Source organism: Homarus americanus, unplaced genomic scaffold (assembly GCF_018991925.1).
Source record: "Homarus americanus isolate GMGI-L3 unplaced genomic scaffold, GMGI_Hamer_2.0 scaffold32583, whole genome shotgun sequence".
In the NCBI taxonomy this organism is placed as follows: Eukaryota; Metazoa; Arthropoda; class Malacostraca; order Decapoda; family Nephropidae; genus Homarus; species Homarus americanus.
Genome location: NW_024713129.1, coordinates 13,485,762 through 13,506,312, shown reverse-complemented (window position 1 = coordinate 13,506,312; position 20,551 = coordinate 13,485,762). Strand labels below are relative to the sequence as shown.

The following is a 20,551-nucleotide window of genomic DNA, read 5'->3' as shown; positions in this document are numbered from 1 at the left end:
AATAAATAATTATAATAATTAATGGTTTATTGAAAGAACATGGCAGCCAAAAAGGCTGAAAATATACAGTTATATATTTGGGGAATTAGTCCCTTGAATGACAAATAAAATACCCTGTACAAGTACAGAAACAGAAGTGGTATAAATGATATATAGTAACAAAAGAGGAGGGGTGGAGAAGGGCATAAGAAGAAATTTCATCATAGTAACAATACAAAAGTCAAGTTGGGAGTGAACACACTTGATAACTATGAGTTGATAGGTTTTACAGTAGTTGGGATTGGGCTGTTCTTATAGCAATCAGTATGTGGTCATGTGGGCTGGATGCGGTTGTAGCGTTGAACAGCAATTCGCAGACATGGGATCTCTGGTGGGAGGAGACAGTGACAAGGATGGTGCCAAAGCTTCTCCCCAAACTTGCAGATGAGGTCATGGTGATGAACAGAAGTTGAGGTCATTGTGTCGAGTTCTTAGAATCTTGCACTTTTTCTAAGCATTTTCTTCGTGTGGCATTGTATAGGAGGAAGACCAGGTGAGGGAAGCATAGGTGAACTTGAGAAGTATGAATGTTGAGCAAGCACTAAGCTCAGGCGTAGAAAATTTGAGAATTGCGCTGATGTGTGTTTTCCAATTCAGTTAATCTATAGTGACACCGAAGAGCTTAGTGGAGTCCACAACCATGTGTTGGGACATGGTTGGAGGAGATGTTGATGCGCATAGCCATTGGTTTTGGTATGGTTGATGATATGATTTTCGGTGGCCCAAATTTGGAGACTTCAATATATTCTGGAGGCCGCTGTAATCGGTTGCTCACACTGATCCCAATGATGGAATCGACATATTTCCAACAAGCAGGAGTTTCTCTCAGGGCATCATTGACAAGAATGAGGAAGCAGAGCAGTACCATCTTGGTGCCTTTGGGGACGCAACAAGTGAGTGACTGAAAGGTAGATACAACCCTTCGGAAGCATACGGCTTAGCGTCAGTCACTAAGGAATTCTATAAGCCATGGTATAAGACTTCACCAAAACCCAAGGTTGATGACTTTGTTAATGATTAAAATGTGGTTGACTGAATTGAATGCCTTAGTTAAATCAATGAGGGCAACAGCTACAGCCATCTTGTGTTTATTACAAATGGTAGTACAAATATACAATATGTTTTCTAGAAAGCTGACAAGACAGTGGGTGGTGGAGGAAGTTTTCATGTTGCCAAATTGCTGAGGATCTATGGCACCTGCAATGGGTTGTAACTCGTTTAAGGATTTTGGGCTCGTTGACTTGGGCACTAAGGACACACCTGAAGTCTTACAGTCTGCTGGGCATCTTGGTTGACCGAGAGAAGCATTGATAATAGAGCAGAGGGATTTAGCTTGTTTTGGGGAGAACTTGTAGAGCTTCATTAGTAGGTCAATGGGAGTGGTAAAGTGATTTATCCTGAGTTTGTCCAATTGCCTTGCTACTTCAAATTCTTGCACTAAGACAGTGGGAAAAGGAGCTGGGAGGTAAGCAGGAAGACAGGTTGAATCATACAGGGGAAGTGTCTGGCGAATTGTTGCAAAATGATTGTTAGTTTGCAGATGACTGTTGCAAAGGCTTTGTAGCAGTTATTTGAGATAAAAGACCCCGTTTCTCTGCGGAGACAAAAGGTTTCCATACTTTGGTCACGTCACACACACTGGACGTTTCTTTCCGCCACCACTAAAATAGGCTACACCCTTTCTTGGATGCTTTGAGGTATCACCATCAAATGATGCCATAATTTCTGCTAGTTCAACACCCACATGATGTACAGCCCCCCAAACCAAAACTGGTACTGCAATCTAAGTCATGGTAACACAATACATGCCATACACAGCTGCATGGCAGTGAGGTAACTGACTAGATGATGTGGGAGAGCCCTCCCCTTGCCCTATACTGACCCTGCCACCCCCACCACAATAGAAAATGAAGTACAGGTTGAAACACACTAGTCCGGCACCCTTGAGACCGGACAGGTACTGAACCACAGAAAATGCCCCGAGAGCTCTACCTCTCACACGACTGAGCACTAATGCCATTGTTGTGTGTTATGTAACCACAGAATTTGTGGAAAAGTCATTTCAATGTCCTAGTGCTCCTTATGAACAGAGAAAATACTGTACAATAATGTCTCAAGAGTACGTGTATCTAAAGTACACGACCCCGCTTATATGCAATTGGCTCCTTGAATCACCTTTCTTACTTTTGGGTCTCGCTCTTGCACGAGTCAACCTACCCAGCATCTCTCACTAGTTCAGCTTGTTATCACTTGTCCGTGCTCTTTTGAAAAAATAAAAATTCAAATAAAATCATTACAATATTCCAATGTGGTTTAGCAATAAAGAAAATACAATAAAAATTTTAAAATGTGTGGAGGCAGTGAGCCTAATCATCATTCCAGCTGTGCTCGCTCCCTCTCCCAATGTGAAACAGCTGTGTCACATCACCCAGAGGATGGTTTGAGTGTGGAAGAAGCTATTCTTTATATATAGAATATATACTGTACCAGTAAATGAAAGGAATAAATAAAAAATACTGCATTGGCAATCGTTTCACTACACATGGGACACAGGAGACAGTGAACAGTTGAGATTCCCCACACAGCTCCCCCAATCTGTGTGCTAACTCCCGTGTACATGAGAAATATTTATTCCCTTTATGCTTTGACCTTATGATTTTTATTATTTTTTGGCACACGCTGCATGAATGATTGTGTGCATGTAACAGAAAATAAAGTAGTAGTATATCTACCCAAAATTACAAGTTGAAAAATAACCATAACTTACTGTAACTCTGGAGTCCTCTGTCACACTAGTTCAGTGAACATCTCCCAGGCATTCTAGCTGGTAGTTTTTCTCTACTGGTGAATTTTACCACAATCATGGCCCCTAAGAGGAACATTAGTGGCAGTGCTCAAGGTGCCACCTCATGGTCTTTTGTGAAGACATATTGTAGGGAAAAATATAGGCAAAATATAAGCAAAGACATGAGTGTATAATCAAAACACTCAGCTGGAGATACTGCCACCAGATTCAAAACATGACGGACCAGAGTTACAACCTGTTCAAGTATTCTCAAAGTTGATAAATTTTCTGGGGTAACTATGGAATACTTCCACGCACTGACTGTGGCTCTCTGATGTGAAGAAATGGCTGGGAAAATATCAACACATACATGAGTCCACTGTATGGTAATGTTAAATAATTATATGACCCAGCCAAGACACATGGTTTTAACTTGGTAGCGACACAAGTAAATCTTCTGTACTGTTTGTATATACATATCGAGATGTTTTGCTTTCACTCGATTTGAGTTTTGATGAAGTTTTATCTGAAGAAGAAATGCTAAACTTACATTTTCTTTTTTCCATGACAGCAGATCAAATTCTGGGACACTAAAACACATTATATGTTCCCATAGTCAAAACATATTTAATCACTGCCTTGCCACTGCTTCTAGTTCTTCCGAGTCATAACTAAAACACATGTATTTTATATTTAACTTGGTTAACCACTCTTGATACAGTACAGTACTCTTATGTTGTTCATATGCATTTTAATTGTCTTTAATAGTGACCAGGTCTGGTCTTCAGCTTCCACGACTAGCCACCTGCAGAGCCCTTACATCAATACCTAAAGGAGGGTTACTGACTCTGCAATTTGTCTCTTTGGGCAGAGGATAATTCGGTATCCCTGGACTGAAGTATTGAGTGTAGATGATGTAGGTTTCCTGGTAACAATCTTTTTTATATTAACTGTACCAAACCCAACATCAATATGATTTTGGAGATACTATGAATCCCTGCAGGAGGCTCCTAGGGGTCTGAATACAAGGTCTGTATTATGAAACTCCTTCAAATCCATTTCACTACAGTCTGCAATAAACTGCTGTCTCACTTTTAACAAAGTACAGGCAATTCTTTTCACACCTTATTCAATAACTGTCTCTACCATCTCCTAATACAGTTGGCACTTACATTTTCACAGTATGTTCTTCATAACTTTAGAAATTTACAAACCAGGTCTTTGAATTCAACATCTCTTTCCATTAACATCATAATCGCGAGGTTCAATTTAACTACACAGTTCAATATATAAAGTGGGAAGAGAGGAAGAAGTTCAATCTTCTCTAACCTAGTAAAAACTATACAAAAATAAACCCCAGGACAGTACCAACTACTCATTCATTTCTAATATAGTACAAGTATACTCTAACTTTAAACAAAATACAGTATCCATGTTTGCCAGTACTCTATACTGTACTGTACAGTGGTCCCTCGGTTAACGAACACAATTCATTCCAGAAGGTCGTTTGTTAACTGAAAATTTTGTTAACTGAATCCATTGTTTCAATGGGATATTGGGTAATTGGTTCCAGCTCACCGAAAAATACATACAAAGTAAAAAAAAAATGCAGTACAGTACACTTACTTTGAGGTGTGTATGTAGAAGGTTCCTGGTTGATGATGAGAATTAGAAGTGGGAGTGGAGAAGGCAGAAGTGAAGGAAGTGGGGATGGAGGAGAAATCACCTTTCAGGGGACCCATGCTTGATGCTGTCATTTCACCAATAAAATTTTAAGTTCACTAGGTGTAATTCAAGATTATTTTATTTAAATCAACACTGCACTACACTATATATTATCAATATGTTAACTAAAGTTCAATGAAAAATGCAAAAATATTCAAGACCAACACAATAGATGCTCTCTCCACTGTTTTCAAAGCCCAAATGACGCCTTGTGACCGACTCACGTATCTGATGGGTGCACAACAAACTAGTTCCCTGTACAGGTACTGCATATATTATCAATGTTAAATAAATGTTAAAATGACTAATAATTTTAATATAAAACATGCAAAAATATTAAAGAACACAACTTTAGTGATATTTACTAATCAGCTGATGCTCACAACAAAACGTGATTTTTTTAAGGATTTCGTTAATCAAATTTTTGTTCGTTAACCGAATTGAAGATTCTTATGGAAGGTAATTCGTTAACCGAGGGACCACTGTATATGCAAAACACTTACAATAATAAAAAATCATGAAAGCATTGCACCATACCACTGTAACTTTTATTACGTGCATTTTTTCATTACCCAACAAAGGATAGTGTAACTTCACAAAAAATATATACTGTTAAACTATGTTAATAACATTACATCTGATAAACTTTTTTGAAAAATATTCTTAAGACTTAAGAGGAGATTTACATACACAAACTTATTACACCATTTAATTAAAAGTAATTGCTTTGGTTATTGTCATTAAAGAGAGGACTTAAAAGTACTGATGACCCTGAGAAAAGAGTAAAGCATAGAAGAGATTTCTCACATACTGTAGGCAAACAGTATGAAAAGTTGCAATGGGACAATATGAAGCAGTGATGTAGATTTATTCAATTAAATGTATATTCTTAGGAAGCTAACCAAAAATTTCATCAAAACAAACCATAATATAACCTTACCTAACCAACAAAACAGCTGATCCACATTCTAGCACTCCATCAGCTGAATGAAACTCCTACATATATTACAAATTCTTTGAGCTTAGTCACAACCAAGGAATAATTATTTAATGCAATAATACCAGTATACTTTTTCACAATACAAAAGGAGGAAATTTTCTATTTGCGCTTCTCCTTTCTTCGAAGCCCAAATATTTTCCTGTATGGGGTCAAAACTACAGAGTTAAAAAATTGGATTAGGTTTGCTTTGCAGAGAGGATTTGAATATTCATTTGGCACAATACCATCAATGTGAGCTTCAAAATAGCTAAACATGGGAAACCAAATTTTAGTTCTGAAAGAATCACGCTGATGCAGAGCACGATTATTTGCTAGAGAGTGATAGTACAGAAACATACGCGACGTTATGTAAAAGGCGATGAATACGTCAATCGAGTAGTGCTCGTGTGCCGCCAGGATAAAGAAGATGCCAAAAGTGTTAAGGACCCATGATGCAATGTGCAGGTAATACATACGCCTTGGAGTATCTGAGAAAGAGATAGAAATTCCTGATGTAGTCATTCCAATTTACATTATACTGTTAATAATTCTTCCTTCTCAACAGCTAAACCAGCTCTTCTCTTAACTTCCTTTACCCCACCCACTAAACCTCGTATGTCACAATATCTAATAGTATTATTCACAAACTATTAAATTCAACATCTGTTCATCATCTTATCTCAAAAATAAAATTTCAATCTTTCATAAAGTTATTGTAATATTACTGATGAACCCATTAGCTTTTCTAACCTGATTAATTAGTTAGTTAAGGCCATTTCCCCACAGCTCAGCATGATAGCTTTCTTCACACACCAAAATTCTTACTCACACTTCACTGTCCATCTCCTCACCTTTGATCTATCGATATACACCAAAATCCCATTCTCACAAAATACCTGATAAAAAAAACTGAATTTGGTGACAATCATTAACTGCATTTAAACCAGCTTGATGTCTATACTTTGTTACATCACTCCACTTTTACAAACTAAATTCAGGCCCTAAATTACCTATGGCAACCAAATAAATGACTTCCTATACACAACTATTTACTCCAATGAAGAGTTACATTAATGATAAACAAGAAGGTATGAATATTATGGCAACTGGATGCAAGTGACAAGGCAAACAAACTCGTGTGTTGCATATATGGTATACTTTGAGGGGAGGGAGGGAGGAATGCAGCCAATTTGAACACTCCATGATCATCTGACTGCCATGGACACCACTTTTGAGGAAGTTGTGACTTGGTGGTCACCCAATGCACCTATTACAGCTGAATTATTGTAACTGACTAAGTCTCAAAAAATTTCAAAATATTTTCCATTCCCTAAAGCCTTTCAAAATTTCCTCATTACTTATTCTGTCTCGAAGATATTCTTTCACAATATGTTAACACCTTACTTCAGCTGCCAGAACTTTACTTTTCACTTCAAGAGTCAGGGTCCATATTTTACATCAAACAGAAGTCAAAGCCTCAAACTGGAATGGTGAATGATTACTTTACTTAACACTCAGCTCTTTCAAATGAGGGAATACAAAAGTTACTCCAATACAGTACATACATTCCATTTCAAAATTTCAGTGGTTTCTTGACAACGTTTTGTTCAATACAAACTTCAATGTACTGTAAATGGTTTTTTGTATCTGTTTATGAACCAAAAAGTTTATAACTTTCCTGTGAGCAATTCACTTTTCACACTAAATCTTCAAGGATTCTACCCCATAAATCTGTCAAAAAAAATCTTCTTTATCAGTAATCAATCCAATGTCACAGGCATAGACAAAGGATCTGTAGTTTTCTTATCTGATAATATAAAAAGAGCCTTTGTCTGAAACTCTGAAAGCTTAATCCATTAAAAGAATAAAAAGAAGCAGTGATAAAATATTCCTTTGTCTGACCCTGCTTGCAACTTCAACCAACTGAACCAGCATGTGATCTTATCACTCTTGCTTGGTTTGTTTAAAAAAATAAAATAAAAAATAATTAATATCCGGTAATAAAGTGGGTCCTACAACATTATGAATTACAAATGCCATACACTATTACAAATAGCCAAGCACACATACATTCTGTAATGAAGAAGTTGAGCAATGTAAGGGCAGTGGTGTGGCCACTGAACATGTAGTCCCCGCAGGTGCGAACCCCCTTAATGCTCAGTCCTCCCCCCTGCCAGATTATCCACGCCTGCTCCAACTGAGTTTGTAGGTCACTTGGGTCCTGCAAAAAGTTTCTTCCATCATTTTAAATCCATCTGTCTTTATCTTTGACAGACACTAGCTGGGATACCCAGCATGCTGGTTTAGGTAGAGGGGCAGCTCATAGTCTAAATTCATAGCTACACAATCATCAATAATTCATCCACTACTTAATCATTTACAGTAAAGCTACTATACTTTCATCTACACTATCTACAGTACAACAATTACATTACTGTATAACTTTTGAGAGGGGGCTGTACCTGCACATTTCACTATGGTCAATTTAGAAGTGTTTTTTTTTATGGAAAAGGGGGGCCAAAAATCATATCTTTGGGACACTTCTGGGGTGCATATGCATCTCCATGCCAAGTTTCAGCTCTCTACCTTCAAAAATGTAGCCCAAGATTTCAAATAGACACAAAGACAAACAAACAAGTGTGCATACACAGTTACACACACACACACATACAGATACTTTGCTTTAGACACAGAGTGGAACAAGTCACTGTACAGTTCCGCACTTCTATGAATACAAAAAATTGAAGCATAATAACGTATTATAAGCATTTAAAAAGACAACAAACAGTATAAAGACAATTAAATATCAAAACATTTCTAGAGGAGTACAGTATATCGATTAAACTAGTATAGTATGTATATACAAATGTGTATCCAGTAGTTAAATAAGTCATGCAGCAATAGTCACAATACAACTGTATTCCAATCACAGCAAATATTATGAGCATGAATTTATGTTAACACTTAGATCATAACAAAATTAATACAGTACATAGTAAACAGTTTATCAGTTATTAATCAACATTTTCCGTTATCAACCAAATGAAGTGGAAAGGGCAACCAAGTTCTTCCAACACATTACAATAAATCTGCTAATCCTTTCCTTGTGATCAATGAAACTAAGTTAATCAAAACACCCAGTTTAAATACTTCACAATTATTTACACTGCCCATGAAATTAATTCATCAATGCGACCTCCTCCTCCATACACTCTTTTAGTTTTACATTCATATAACATTCTTCTCCACTGTAAACAATCCAGTGCTTCCCCATCGACGTATTCCAAGACAATCAAAATTTAGTGTCATATACACCATACTAGTTCTTACACAACCTGATATCTGCAATAACAATAATAATAATAATGTTATTTTCAAGGTAGACTACTGACCCTGGGTTCACATTCCAGGTGGGAGCCAGGCACTGAGAGGCTTGTAATGAACATGGTGGCACATCGAAGCAGAAACACTGACCCAGACAATGCACAAAATCGTCTGATTGCTATAGACCTGAAACACAAAAGTAACAGAATGATGGAATATATATTTTTATTTGTAAGGTTTACCTTCTTTTGTTATAGCTTTCTCAGGCCAACTGCAAATTAAACCAGACCAAGCAGAATAAAATTCCTCCATTCTTAATAGGAAAAAAAAAAGAAGCCTGCACAGAATACAGACTCTAATCAGAAATTTCACTTAATTTTTCACCATCCATCAACAGTGTTTTAAGAAGAACCACATATATTACTGTAGTGTTCAGTTCAAAATTCATTTAGTGTGCACTGTATTAGCAAACTGTGTTTTACTGAGAGGACACTAATATCCTTACCTGTGTTTGTGAACAAAGAGGATCATGAGCCACGTGGAAGTCAGTAAAAGAATTGTAATCTCACACAGTTGGAATGCCCAAGGGATGTGTGGCACATTGTCCAGAAAGATATCTGGCAGAGGAGGATGTCTCTCCTGGAAAATGTAATCAGTGCTGATAAGTAATCTTTAATTTTCAACAAAGGAAACTGTCTTAGTAAATTTCAGTATCAAAAATTAATATTAACCCTATGGTACTCTGCCAAGGTCGGAAATTTCAACCATTCGCAATGCTTCGACACAAATTCATTTACAATCTCACCCCCTCGAAATCTTTAGAAGCAGATTGCGCCAGTAATAGGAAAGGTGTTTCCATTATAGCAAACATTGGGTAGTGATCCGGACCCAAATATCACCGTAAGAGACACACCAGCAAGCGTGCAAGGCTAGTGGAAGGAATTTAGGTGTTTGATAGGGCCGATCCACAGTTCCCCCCTTTCTGCTTACAGGAGTGGTGTTCTCAATGTGAGATACAGCTGAGCGGGAGGGGTTGCACCAATACAGGAGCGCTTAGCGATGCAATTTCCATCGAAAGACCACGAGAGGGTTAAGGGTTTTGCGAGTGCCATGGCAAATGGCAATCAATAGCAGATATGAAAACTATAATCTACCTTCATGATAAGTATAAAGACACAGGACTAAGATGAAACATGCATGTCTTCTTAATCTTCCCTTGTCTCTACATGTAGGTACAGCAGTCACTGGCACTGAGTAACAATTGGTTATAATACATTACTGTACCTGAATAGCCATTAGCAACTGGCAGTCATAGTATGTATGGTGCATATATAAATTTTCATATACAGTATTGTATTCAGTACTAAACTCTTGATAAAAATTGCAAAAAAATTATTAACCCACAATTAGTGATGCTTTTCTTGTACAAAAACTAACAAGTAATAGCATTCCTGCTTTACCCAACTTGCCAATTTTTTCTGTTGTTTAAAAAATGTTCTTGATGACTACAGTATTTCTATCTTGTTTTTAAATATGCAAGACCCAACAGCAACATAGAAAACAGTCTCAAAAGAATTCTGAAGGCTATAAAAATGTAAAGGGTGTCAATTGCTTACAAAGTACATAAATTATCTTGACAAGTAAACAAAGAGAGAAAGCAAAGGTGGTAAAATAGCAAAACAAAATTGGAAAATATGAAACAAATGTACAATGAAAAGCTAAGATGTATGATCACTGTTGATTTTAAGAATGCAAAGCATTTACTGGCTTATCAGAGTAAGGGAAGAGAATATCTTCACCCATGGTACTGCTTTCTTGTACAACCAATGCAAACTGGCCTACTATCTGTAATCAACAATTAACTTTACATAAAATAAACTTGATGTGTGTACAATGCTTGAAAAATAATTTACAGTAAACCCGTGTTTTTTTTATTGCGGTTTTGACCATTCACGTTTTTTTTACCCAACAATTATATACTGTACTGTATAAAATATTCTTTAAAAGCAAAAATTTAAATTTTGCGCCATTTTCAATATTCCCGTGCAGTGCGGTGCAGCAAACAGACTCCACCCTTTCCCGCCTCAGACACCCGCTGCTCGTAGAAGCCTCAGTCCACACGTGCCTACCGTACTGTGAACGCTACTGTGATTACCTCTTCTGTTTGTCCTCCCACGTGCATTCCACATGGCTCCGGGAAGTAAGCCAGCCTCATCAAAGGCAAATATTACTAGCAAAGACACTAGTGACCAAGAAATCAAGAATCGTGAAGACCTTAATGGAAAAAACAGATTTATTGGACAAGCTCAGAGGTGGCATGAGCTATGGCTCGAGATGTGGTGAAGACTGACAAATTCAATTGTGTCTTTTGTCAGAATACAAGTCTTCAAGTGGAGGAATGTGGGTAGAAGAAGACTGGCTGGCTGGCGTGACTGCGTGAGGGCGGGCAGACGCCGGGACAGCAAGGTGTTGCCAACCTCAGCGAAATATAAAAAATTTTATTTACTTGTACATATAAATTTTTTGTATATAACTGTGTTTACGTTTTTCCATAATTATACAGTACTACAATATGATTAGTTTCAAAAATGATGTTAGTAAATGCCGATACAGTGCATCAGTGATCAGTGTGACCACTAGGCCGTGAGTGGAGAGCATGGCGTGGTTAAGTGCATGACCTACCTGAGATGTTTGGTGGCCACAGGTACAGTGAATCCGAAAAGAGTATTCGTGGTTTTGGCTTTTCACAGGGGTTTCAGGAACGTAATTCCCGCGAAAAACACGGGTTTACTGTACTTCTCTTCCGTAATTAAATATCTTTACAATTTAAATTACATACAAGCTAATGTCCAACCCCAACCAACTGCTCAATCCTTACCCTGTCAGGAACACGATCATGTACAAACACCATCACAATGGCTGTGATCCACGTAACAAGAAACATATAGAGGCATGAGATGACAGTTTTCACATATTCAGGTCGTAGCTGGGTTGCCACACCACTGGATCGCCGCAAATCAGCAAATTTCTGAAGTTCTGGAAGATCTGAGGCTTGAGAATCTGATGAGTAGGTTCTGGAAATAAAGATCCCATTACTATATTATCACACACAAAGAAAATAATAATCAACACCGGTAAAATAAGAAGGTCTTTTTAATACACATGGCTAAATAAATAAATAAATAATAACTCCAAATACCAATACATTTTATAATCTACTTTTATTTTGAACACCAATATCATAACACCTGCAGCTAAGGTTATGACTTTAACTGATCTCTCTAGATAAATTTTCTATGTAACTGTCCATTATATCTGTAAGCAATTCAGAGTTCCATGTTATCTACAGTATATCATAAACACTAAACCACCTGCAATTGAAGGTTTATGTCTTTATTTTGACAATATAAGTCTTAACACTGTATTGTATCAGTTTTTAAAGAATTTCATTAAATACAAAGATGCAAATGAACACAGGAACAGCAAAATTACTTTAAATTTATATTTTACCTTATTTTCTGCAGTCAAAATATTTCTAACCGTTTCCAACACTTGGTCAGATAAATATTTAATTATTTCTGAAGAAATCACCAAAATTTTATGAAGCAAGAGTGTACAAGTACAACAAAATACCTATCTTACCTTAATGATAAAGCCTACAAGTGAAGTATCAATATGGGACACATTTAAATTTTATCACTCGTCAAACAGAGCTGGTGAAAACAGAACAGGAAGTGACTGCTCAAGGTACTTGTCGGTTAGGAACTGAAAGAATCCAAGAAGGTGGAGCAGTCCTAGAATCATGGAGGACATAGCTGGACAGGTGTGTGCACTAACTGGGTGGACACATGCTCTGATTAGAACTTCTGCTTCGTGAATGTAATGGATGTGACAGGGGTGTGGGGGATGAGTAATTATAAAACCAACCCCTAGCTACTAAGGTGAGTCAGCCATGATGGATCCCCCATGCGAGGCGGCCAGAGTAACAAGAGCTACTTGCCAGAGGGCATCAACTAAAACTTTTTCCTGGTCAAGTGATCAACCACTGGATACCTAAATAGAGTTTAGGAATACTGTATGAAGATCTGCATTAACAGTAAAAGTGTTACTCACTAAAATACAGTAATACATTTGCTACAGATCTATTGTGCCTCACGACACTGGCAAACTCTGCCTTGAATTTGAGGAGTCCTCAACAAGCTGAAATCTCATTGGTTCTTAGTGGGAACCATAGGCCATAACAATTTAAATAAACATACACAGTATACTGTACTGTCCTCCCTTTCAAAGTAAATTATAAGCAATACACAGTGAAAGTCTCAAGAGAAGTTAATACTTGCTGTAAAATGCTCACCTGGGTCGAGTTTGCGAAGAAGAGGCATTTTGTACATGTGGTGATGGAGGCTGAAGGTTGTGTTGATTGTGGTTGGAGAACAATGGGGAACTAGCAGCTGTGGGCACACTTTTTGAAGAATTTAGTGGATCTGGTGGACTATGAATTTGGTGCAATCTTCTTATGGATGAATGCAATCTCTTCAAATCTCCAAGGATCTGAATAAAAGCATTGTTTTCTCTGGAGCACCCTTTTTAAAATCAATAGTGATAGAGAGAGAGAAATGAGAAAGAGAATAAGTATTATGGGAAAGAAATGAGGGGAAGAAAAGATAGAAATGGGTTATGTATACTGTATCTTCAAAAAAATCTTGATTTAATAAAACTTTAGTATATGTAACACTGATAAAGCTCCACTTTACACACAGATATGTGGCCCATATCTATAATACAAACCTCCAGTATCTCACTCATCTCAAAATAACCTTCTATACATTCCAGTGTAATTTATAGACTTACAATACACTCTCTTTTAACATAATTGCTGTTGCTGATATAAAAAAAAAGACATGTTTAAACTCACTGTGATTCTTAAATCTTCTTTGAGATCCTTCTCATTCAGTAACAGAAGCACCTCCCCAGTTATCTTGTGATGAGTAAAGGCTGCTTTGTATTGTGCAAAGCCTTGACCTTCAAGCCAGATCCCAACATCTACAATAGTCCAATATTCTGGGTTGTTACTGATCATTCTGGTTGCTCTCATGTGCAAGTTCACACCTCTTAAGAAACAGCTCTCTGCACAGGACAAAAATAAACAAATCCTATAAATATATTTAACTCAATTATGTACCTGGACTTAAAAAGAATTGTGATAACACTTCAAAAATATCAAAAGGAAATTTTAAAAATTTCTAACTTCTAGTCAACTAATGTAATAATTTCAATACAGTACAGCATATACTGTACTACCAGTGTCGATGATTCAAGCCTGGGCTGAAACCAGTAGTTAATGGCATACTGTACAATACAGTTCACGGGTCTCCATGGACCAACTCTCTTATAAATGGAGGAACCTGGATCAATCCATTGTTTACCCCTTTCCCAGATACTGTATTGTATAATACTTATTCCTGAATGTTAGTTTCCCTTCTACAGCCCCAACGGCATTTTCCCTCTTTTTGTCATTATCAAGTGACAATCTTTTCAAAACATTCCATCCCTAGAATTCCCACCATTGTATTATCTTTTCTACATTCCCACTGCTTCCTCTCCTGCACCATTCACCATACTACAGTACTGTATTGTATACGTTTTTGAATGATACATACATTAATATATCTTAATGGATTTCTTGTTATATTAAAGTACAGTAAATAGTATGCCATAAGGACGACTCCTTCGCCAATCCTAAACCAATCTCTAGCTGTCGCTGATATGGCTAGCAGGAGTACCAACTTATGATGATGCACTGGGGATTATATCAAAGCATTTCAAATTGTAGTGACGGGAAATCTAACGATACTTTTTTTTTAGGGGGGGGGGACAGTACCAGTTTACAAAAAGGGAAATCTTTCATTTATCATCCAAGTAGTCCTATAACCCTCATATTTGTCACCTCTAATACCATGAAAACTATAACAAACAACTGCAGTCACCTTGAAAAGCACAAATAAATCTCTGATACAGGACCAGTTTCGTCCAGTCAACTCTGCTGAAGGTCTCCTTCCTCTCCTCACTTACAATCTCGTTTATACTCTTGGCCAAACATTCATATATTGTTCACTTATGGACATAACCTGTGATAAAAAGAAGTTCAGTTATTGAAAACCTTCCATCAGTCAATGTCATTATGGGGGTGGGCCTTACACAACCCTGCATCCAAAAATGTTTTTTTCTCATAAATTATTATAGAAAAATACATTACCATAGTGTTGTAATGTTGTTTTCTTTCCCCAAATTAGTGATCTTCAGATTTCTAGTTTAATTTACAATTTATTAAGGCAGCTAGTCTTATTCATATTTCATTTCATTATATAAACATTAACGAAACAGAGATTTTGGACACATGACAAAATACAGCAACACAAATATTCAGAGAAAAGAAAAACTTATTACTTACTACAGTATTTGTTTTGCATGGATTTCAAAAACCCAACAATCAAATTTTGCCTTCATACTATTTCTCACATTTTAAAATTTTTATTAAGAGATCTCTTACCATTAAATTTAGTCCTCCCATAGTCTAAACACTCACCTTAAATTTCCTGTTTGCAATTCCATTTGACATCAATATTTTTAAACTATCAAACCAAAATTTTCAAGACGTTGTTCACAACCCATCCATTATTTGGTACTACTGCTGTGTCCTGTGTCTTCTTCAACAGCTTCTATTAACTCGGGTTTCTATATTTTGCTTTTTCACCTCCTCTCTTAGCCCCCTGTGAATGGGAGTCTCTCTGTGCTGAATAAAATTGTTTGGCAAGGACCAAAGAAAATATAAAGTGGTGTTCCTATAGTGAGGGGTTAGGTCCTCCCCTTCCCTGCTACAACTATAATAATATAGACCCATCAACTTCTGTTAATGGTACTTAATTTCACAAATTACTCACCTTTGCATGGAACTCTTTCTAGCTTTGACTCCCTCCTCACAAAGAAATTCTGGTGTCCCTACCTGACGCAATTTTTCCTGCCAAAGGGCAAATAAACTCATACAAGTCTCTCATAGACAATGGAGAGGCAACAAAAACAACACATACAGTGCCTACCTTGCTGCTCAGACTCATGTTTAACATACTACTGATCAAACCTCACTAGTCTGGCGAACTTGGTACAAACCCGTTGTCAGACTATTGAAAATTCTGAACCATCAAAGCTTAAAAAAAATATATAATAATAATGATAGTAAGTGTATATTGTACCAATACAAATTACGTAAGCATACACCTTACTGGACCACATTACAGCATAACATAGTGTTAGTATTCTGGGACAATTTTACTCTACTGTGACACAGAAGCAAGTACCCTGTAGTTAAGTAGATCAAAATAGAAACAACAACCACTACAAGTGAGCTGTGGCAATTGTAAACAATGTTGTTAATTATCATGGGCTACAGTGGCACTGCACTGGACAGCTAACCAAGTGGCAGTTTCACAAACTAAACCCAAAGCCACCAAATACTGCCAAACCAGGGACAGGGAAGCTCCTTCACTTCCTTGGCTCTCTAACAACACTTTATTAAAATTCACCATACTCTAGACATGTTTTAAAAAAAACATTTAAATGAGAAGAAAATGCACAATAAAAACCATGGATACAGTATTCTCAAAGAAGATATTGTTTACATGCATCAGACATTATTAAGTCTTGTTTCTTATTAAAAGTAACTGTTGGTAACAAATTAATAATGCGCAGCGAGTATGAAAGATGGGTACACAAGAGGTGCAAGGGTATAGTGGCAAACTGCGATATATTACTGCCATTAAGTGCTCTGTATGTGTAGGTATGCATGTGATCTTAGCAAGACTGGAGAAACTCAACATTGGGGATATATCCCTGGACTGCATCGATGCATTTTGGTACCTGGGTGACATGGTCAGTGCTGGAGGTGGTGCTGATGCTAGCTTAGTTGCTAGAGTCAGAAGTGGTTGTAAGAAGTTTAAGGAGCTGTTGCCTTTAATGACAGCAAGAAGACCTTTTCTTCATGTGAAAGGAAATATGCATGCAGCTTGCCTGAGTAGTGTGATATTGTAAGGCAGTAAAACATAAGCAGTGAAAGTGCTGCAAATTGGCAGATCTCTTGAGTTGTGGTTGCAATCAGAAACCAACCACAAGTCCATACAAGAAAATGTTGGTGGGGCTTATACAGATCCAAAATGTCCCAAAACTACAGTCAGCCTTAAACTTTTTATACAGTACATCTGATGAAAATGGACACATTAAAATGTGAATCAGTTTATCCATCTGGGTAGGAATCCATAAACCTTGTACAGTATTTATATGCAAAGGTAAAGGTCACAGCTGAAGGACAAAGGCTAAAGCTTTGTCCACAGCATAACAAAATCATAATATATACTGTATATATATTTTAAATTCAGAAATGCATGACAAAATGGGGTTCAGAATTTCAAATTCAAAACCTACATTAAAGATCACAGCTGTAGGTGATAAACCGAATATGACAACAGTTATATTATGAACTTACTCATTATTGGATTTCGTTATATCCCAAGAATTTTTAAGGTGTCCTGAATTAAATTTTCCTCTTACTCTAAACCAGGAATCAACAATAATTAACCTAGGAAATGCAGGAATCAGCCATCAGTAATTAAGCCAAGGTACCCTGTATATAAGCAATCCCAGTTTGGGTTTTAAAGCAAACCCTTTGAATTTTAGATACAAATTTAAAAATAAAATTAACGGGGCCTCTATTTGTGAAAACTTGAAAATTTCCTCAGATTCAGGAACAGACAAGATCTGTATTTTGGTAAGTTGCAAATGCTTTACTGCTTGGAGTCTGTTAAATTACTTTTTTTTTTTTACCTGTACAGCATACTGTATAAGACATATGGTCTTTTGCCACCATGTTCAGCTTTGTTCTTATCTATAACAACCTTGTTAATCTTGCAGTTGCCAACTACTATACGATGCCTCAACAGGAGAACCAGATTTCTTGTGTCTGCGTTTACATGGAGTCAACTTTCGGAAATCAGCCGTATCACTGAAAAGTTTTATCTATGAAATTCATTTAAACAAAGACTAGGATGTGGTCACAGATATTGGTCAACCAAAATTCCTGTGATAAATCAAACTTTCACCACGAGATTAACCGTAATTTTTAAGCGCACATTATTATATGTTGTGTCCATGTGGAATGAGACAGGAATTTTTTTAGTTTACTTTCTCCCAGCTTATCAATGGTGGTTATAAATATAATCCTTGGAAATTAACTCACGAACTCTTTCCTATATACATGTTTTGTTAAGACATTGACCTGGAAAGGCTGTACCTTTACTGAGGGAGAAGATTTACAGGTCTGCCTAATTCAGGTCTTGCATTAAGTGGTGTGCTCTGAATTAAGGATTGTCTTTACTGTACTTACCTGTCTCATAAATGTATACCCTGTACAATCGAGGGAAGTTTTTTTTATATAAGGTGCTGTGCTTTTTAATAACTAAGAACTTAAAGTTGAGGAATGAAATTCTCTATTATTGTTAACAGGAAGTATCATGCAGAAAGTACTACACATCTCATACCTTACAGTATACATACACTATATGTAATGTTCTAATTGCCACAGGCAATATCTGAAGAAGTATCTTTTCAGGATGACCAATTTAAACATCATCCAAAAACCTTTTTTTCTTCTTCCATACATGCACACATGAAAGCTGTTTTATGGCCTCATTCTTACTGCTCATCAATATTTTGTTAAACCATATTTCCAGCAAAGCCTGCTGAAACTTGCTTATTGAAAACACCAACATAGCAATAATAGATAAAAAGAACAAATTGTCAAAAGACCAGCTGCCCTTCTCAAAAATTTTAATGATTTGACAACAATGATGAAAAATGTAAAAATAAAGCCTTGGCTCTCTCTCACCTTAACAGAACACACAAAAATTCACCAAAAAATAGATCTGATGTAGATTGCATCTATTTCTGATTCTCCAAAAGTCCTCCCAATTAATGCCATATTTTGTTAGTTTTATCTAGATGTTTTCAAATGTGAAGGCTTAACACTGCCCATCACCTTCATGTGGCTCACAACTTTAATTTGACACTTTCTTCCCCATGCACCGACAATATTAAAGCAAGTCTTCTTGCTGATCTTTAGTTATGCCCTAAACTTGATCAAGATTAAAGAAAAAAATAAGTCTATAGAGAAGGTACATACAGGCATAATTATACAAAAGGTTACCCGGTATAAGTTCTATACTAAGCACTAAATGGAATAGTAGTGCTTTTTCCTGTACAGTAGATTTAATCAGTTACAACTACTGTATTGTCTGAAGGGGCTTCATCAGCATATTCATTTTCAATATCATGTTGTAAGCACAAGGCTATCCAATGTATGCCCCCCTTCTAGTATATCTTCATACAAGCACACAAATTTGACCTTGCCTACTACGCATAACAGGCCAGTCTACTTACCATAATAAGCATAATACAGGCAAAAGTCAACTACTGCTTACTCAGAAGTAACCTTCACAGCTAATTCCAATAATTAGCTCAGTGGAAGGAAGCAGTAGCCTAAAATACCAAAATTACTTAAATTAGCCAGTATAAAGATAATAACAAACCAGAACATTTAATAATAGAAAAAGTGCCTCAGATCATAGCTAATCATTCAATGAATTTCTTATTTACAAATAAAATGTTGCTATTCCAGTTTAATTTCAACACTTCGAGACAAGAAAAGTTTAAACAATTTCAATCATAGGTTCTTTTTTCTATTAGCATTTGGGTATAACTTTTATATATATATTAATTACATGTACACTCACCAAAAACTTCTCGAACGCTATAAGCACTTTGCAATCTGAAAAATGAACGAAGAATCAAACTATTCCGAGATGACAAGCCCCATCCTGCTCATTCTCACATCCATCGTGCCCAGGTGTTCAAGAAGTTTTTGTTGAGAGTGTAAACAAAATTCTTACCATTTGCTTATCATTACTTGGCCCACAATCTAACAACCACATGTCAATTAAGAGCTATTACTTTAGTAGAATCTTGACAGCATTTACATGTTCACGATAATAATGTAGGCTAATACCAAAAACATAGATGTGTGTTTTAAATTTAATTTCACAGTCAAGTACAAAGCTTTTGGAAACTGCATACTGTACTCTTCGGACCGTAGCATGCAATCATATATTACATGACCACTGTATTTAATATTTAACACTTGATAATGAAGAAAAATAAGAATAATTTCATGTGCTGTGGCAAACTGTACAGCACAAGCCACAGAAAGTAATCTTAGATACTGTAAGTATGGGATATATAGCATAATGGGTAAATAGGTGATTAATGAAGAATATAGGTGATGTTACATACAATGTGTAATGAACAGGTACATATTCAACACATGCCAATATAATAGCAGAGGCCTGTGGTTGTACAAAGTAAATAAAAGAGGGGTAAATGAACCAAGGAGTGAGTGATGAGCATGAAACTGAAAAAGTTTAAACACAACAAAGTCTACCCAAGCAAATTAGAGAAATACAAATCCTGGGATCTGAGACCAGGTGAGTGGCATCACTTGATTTGTGCAACATGATTCACAACCCATCTAACCTTAATTACTGTACTTGTATACAGTATTACTGTTTCATGTCCTGTGATTTTGATATTACCAAGCT

The 20,551-nt window shown here is 36.6% G+C and overlaps 1 protein-coding gene across 15 annotated transcripts in view; it reads right to left on the bottom strand.

Moving 5' to 3' along the window:
* Nucleotides 1-5,244: 5,244 nt before the first annotated feature.
* Nucleotides 5,245-20,551, bottom strand: part of LOC121867588 (sphingomyelin synthase-related protein 1-like) — a 36,092-nt gene continuing 20,785 nt past the window's right edge. For 5 of the 15 annotated variants that reach the window (XM_042367614.1, XM_042367618.1, XM_042367616.1 and 2 more), the window contains 9 exons: nt 19,338-19,436; nt 14,840-14,980; nt 13,768-13,979; nt 13,207-13,403; nt 11,731-11,926; nt 9,358-9,491; nt 8,921-9,038; nt 7,599-7,749; nt 5,245-6,016 (listed from right to left, as the gene is read on the bottom strand). In XM_042367614.1, the coding sequence (XP_042223548.1) occupies nt 5,649-6,016; nt 7,599-7,749; nt 8,921-9,038; nt 9,358-9,491; nt 11,731-11,926; nt 13,207-13,403; nt 13,768-13,947 (1,344 nt within the window). In that variant the 5' untranslated portion in view covers nt 13,948-13,979; nt 14,840-14,980; nt 19,338-19,436 and the 3' untranslated portion in view covers nt 5,245-5,648. Of the gene's footprint in view, nt 6,017-7,598; nt 7,750-8,920; nt 9,039-9,357; nt 9,492-11,730; nt 11,927-13,206; nt 13,404-13,767; nt 13,980-14,839; nt 19,300-19,337; nt 19,437-20,551 lie in introns of those variants that run through there. The other 10 variants (XM_042367626.1, XM_042367633.1, XM_042367647.1 and 7 more) reach the window with 4 other exon arrangements.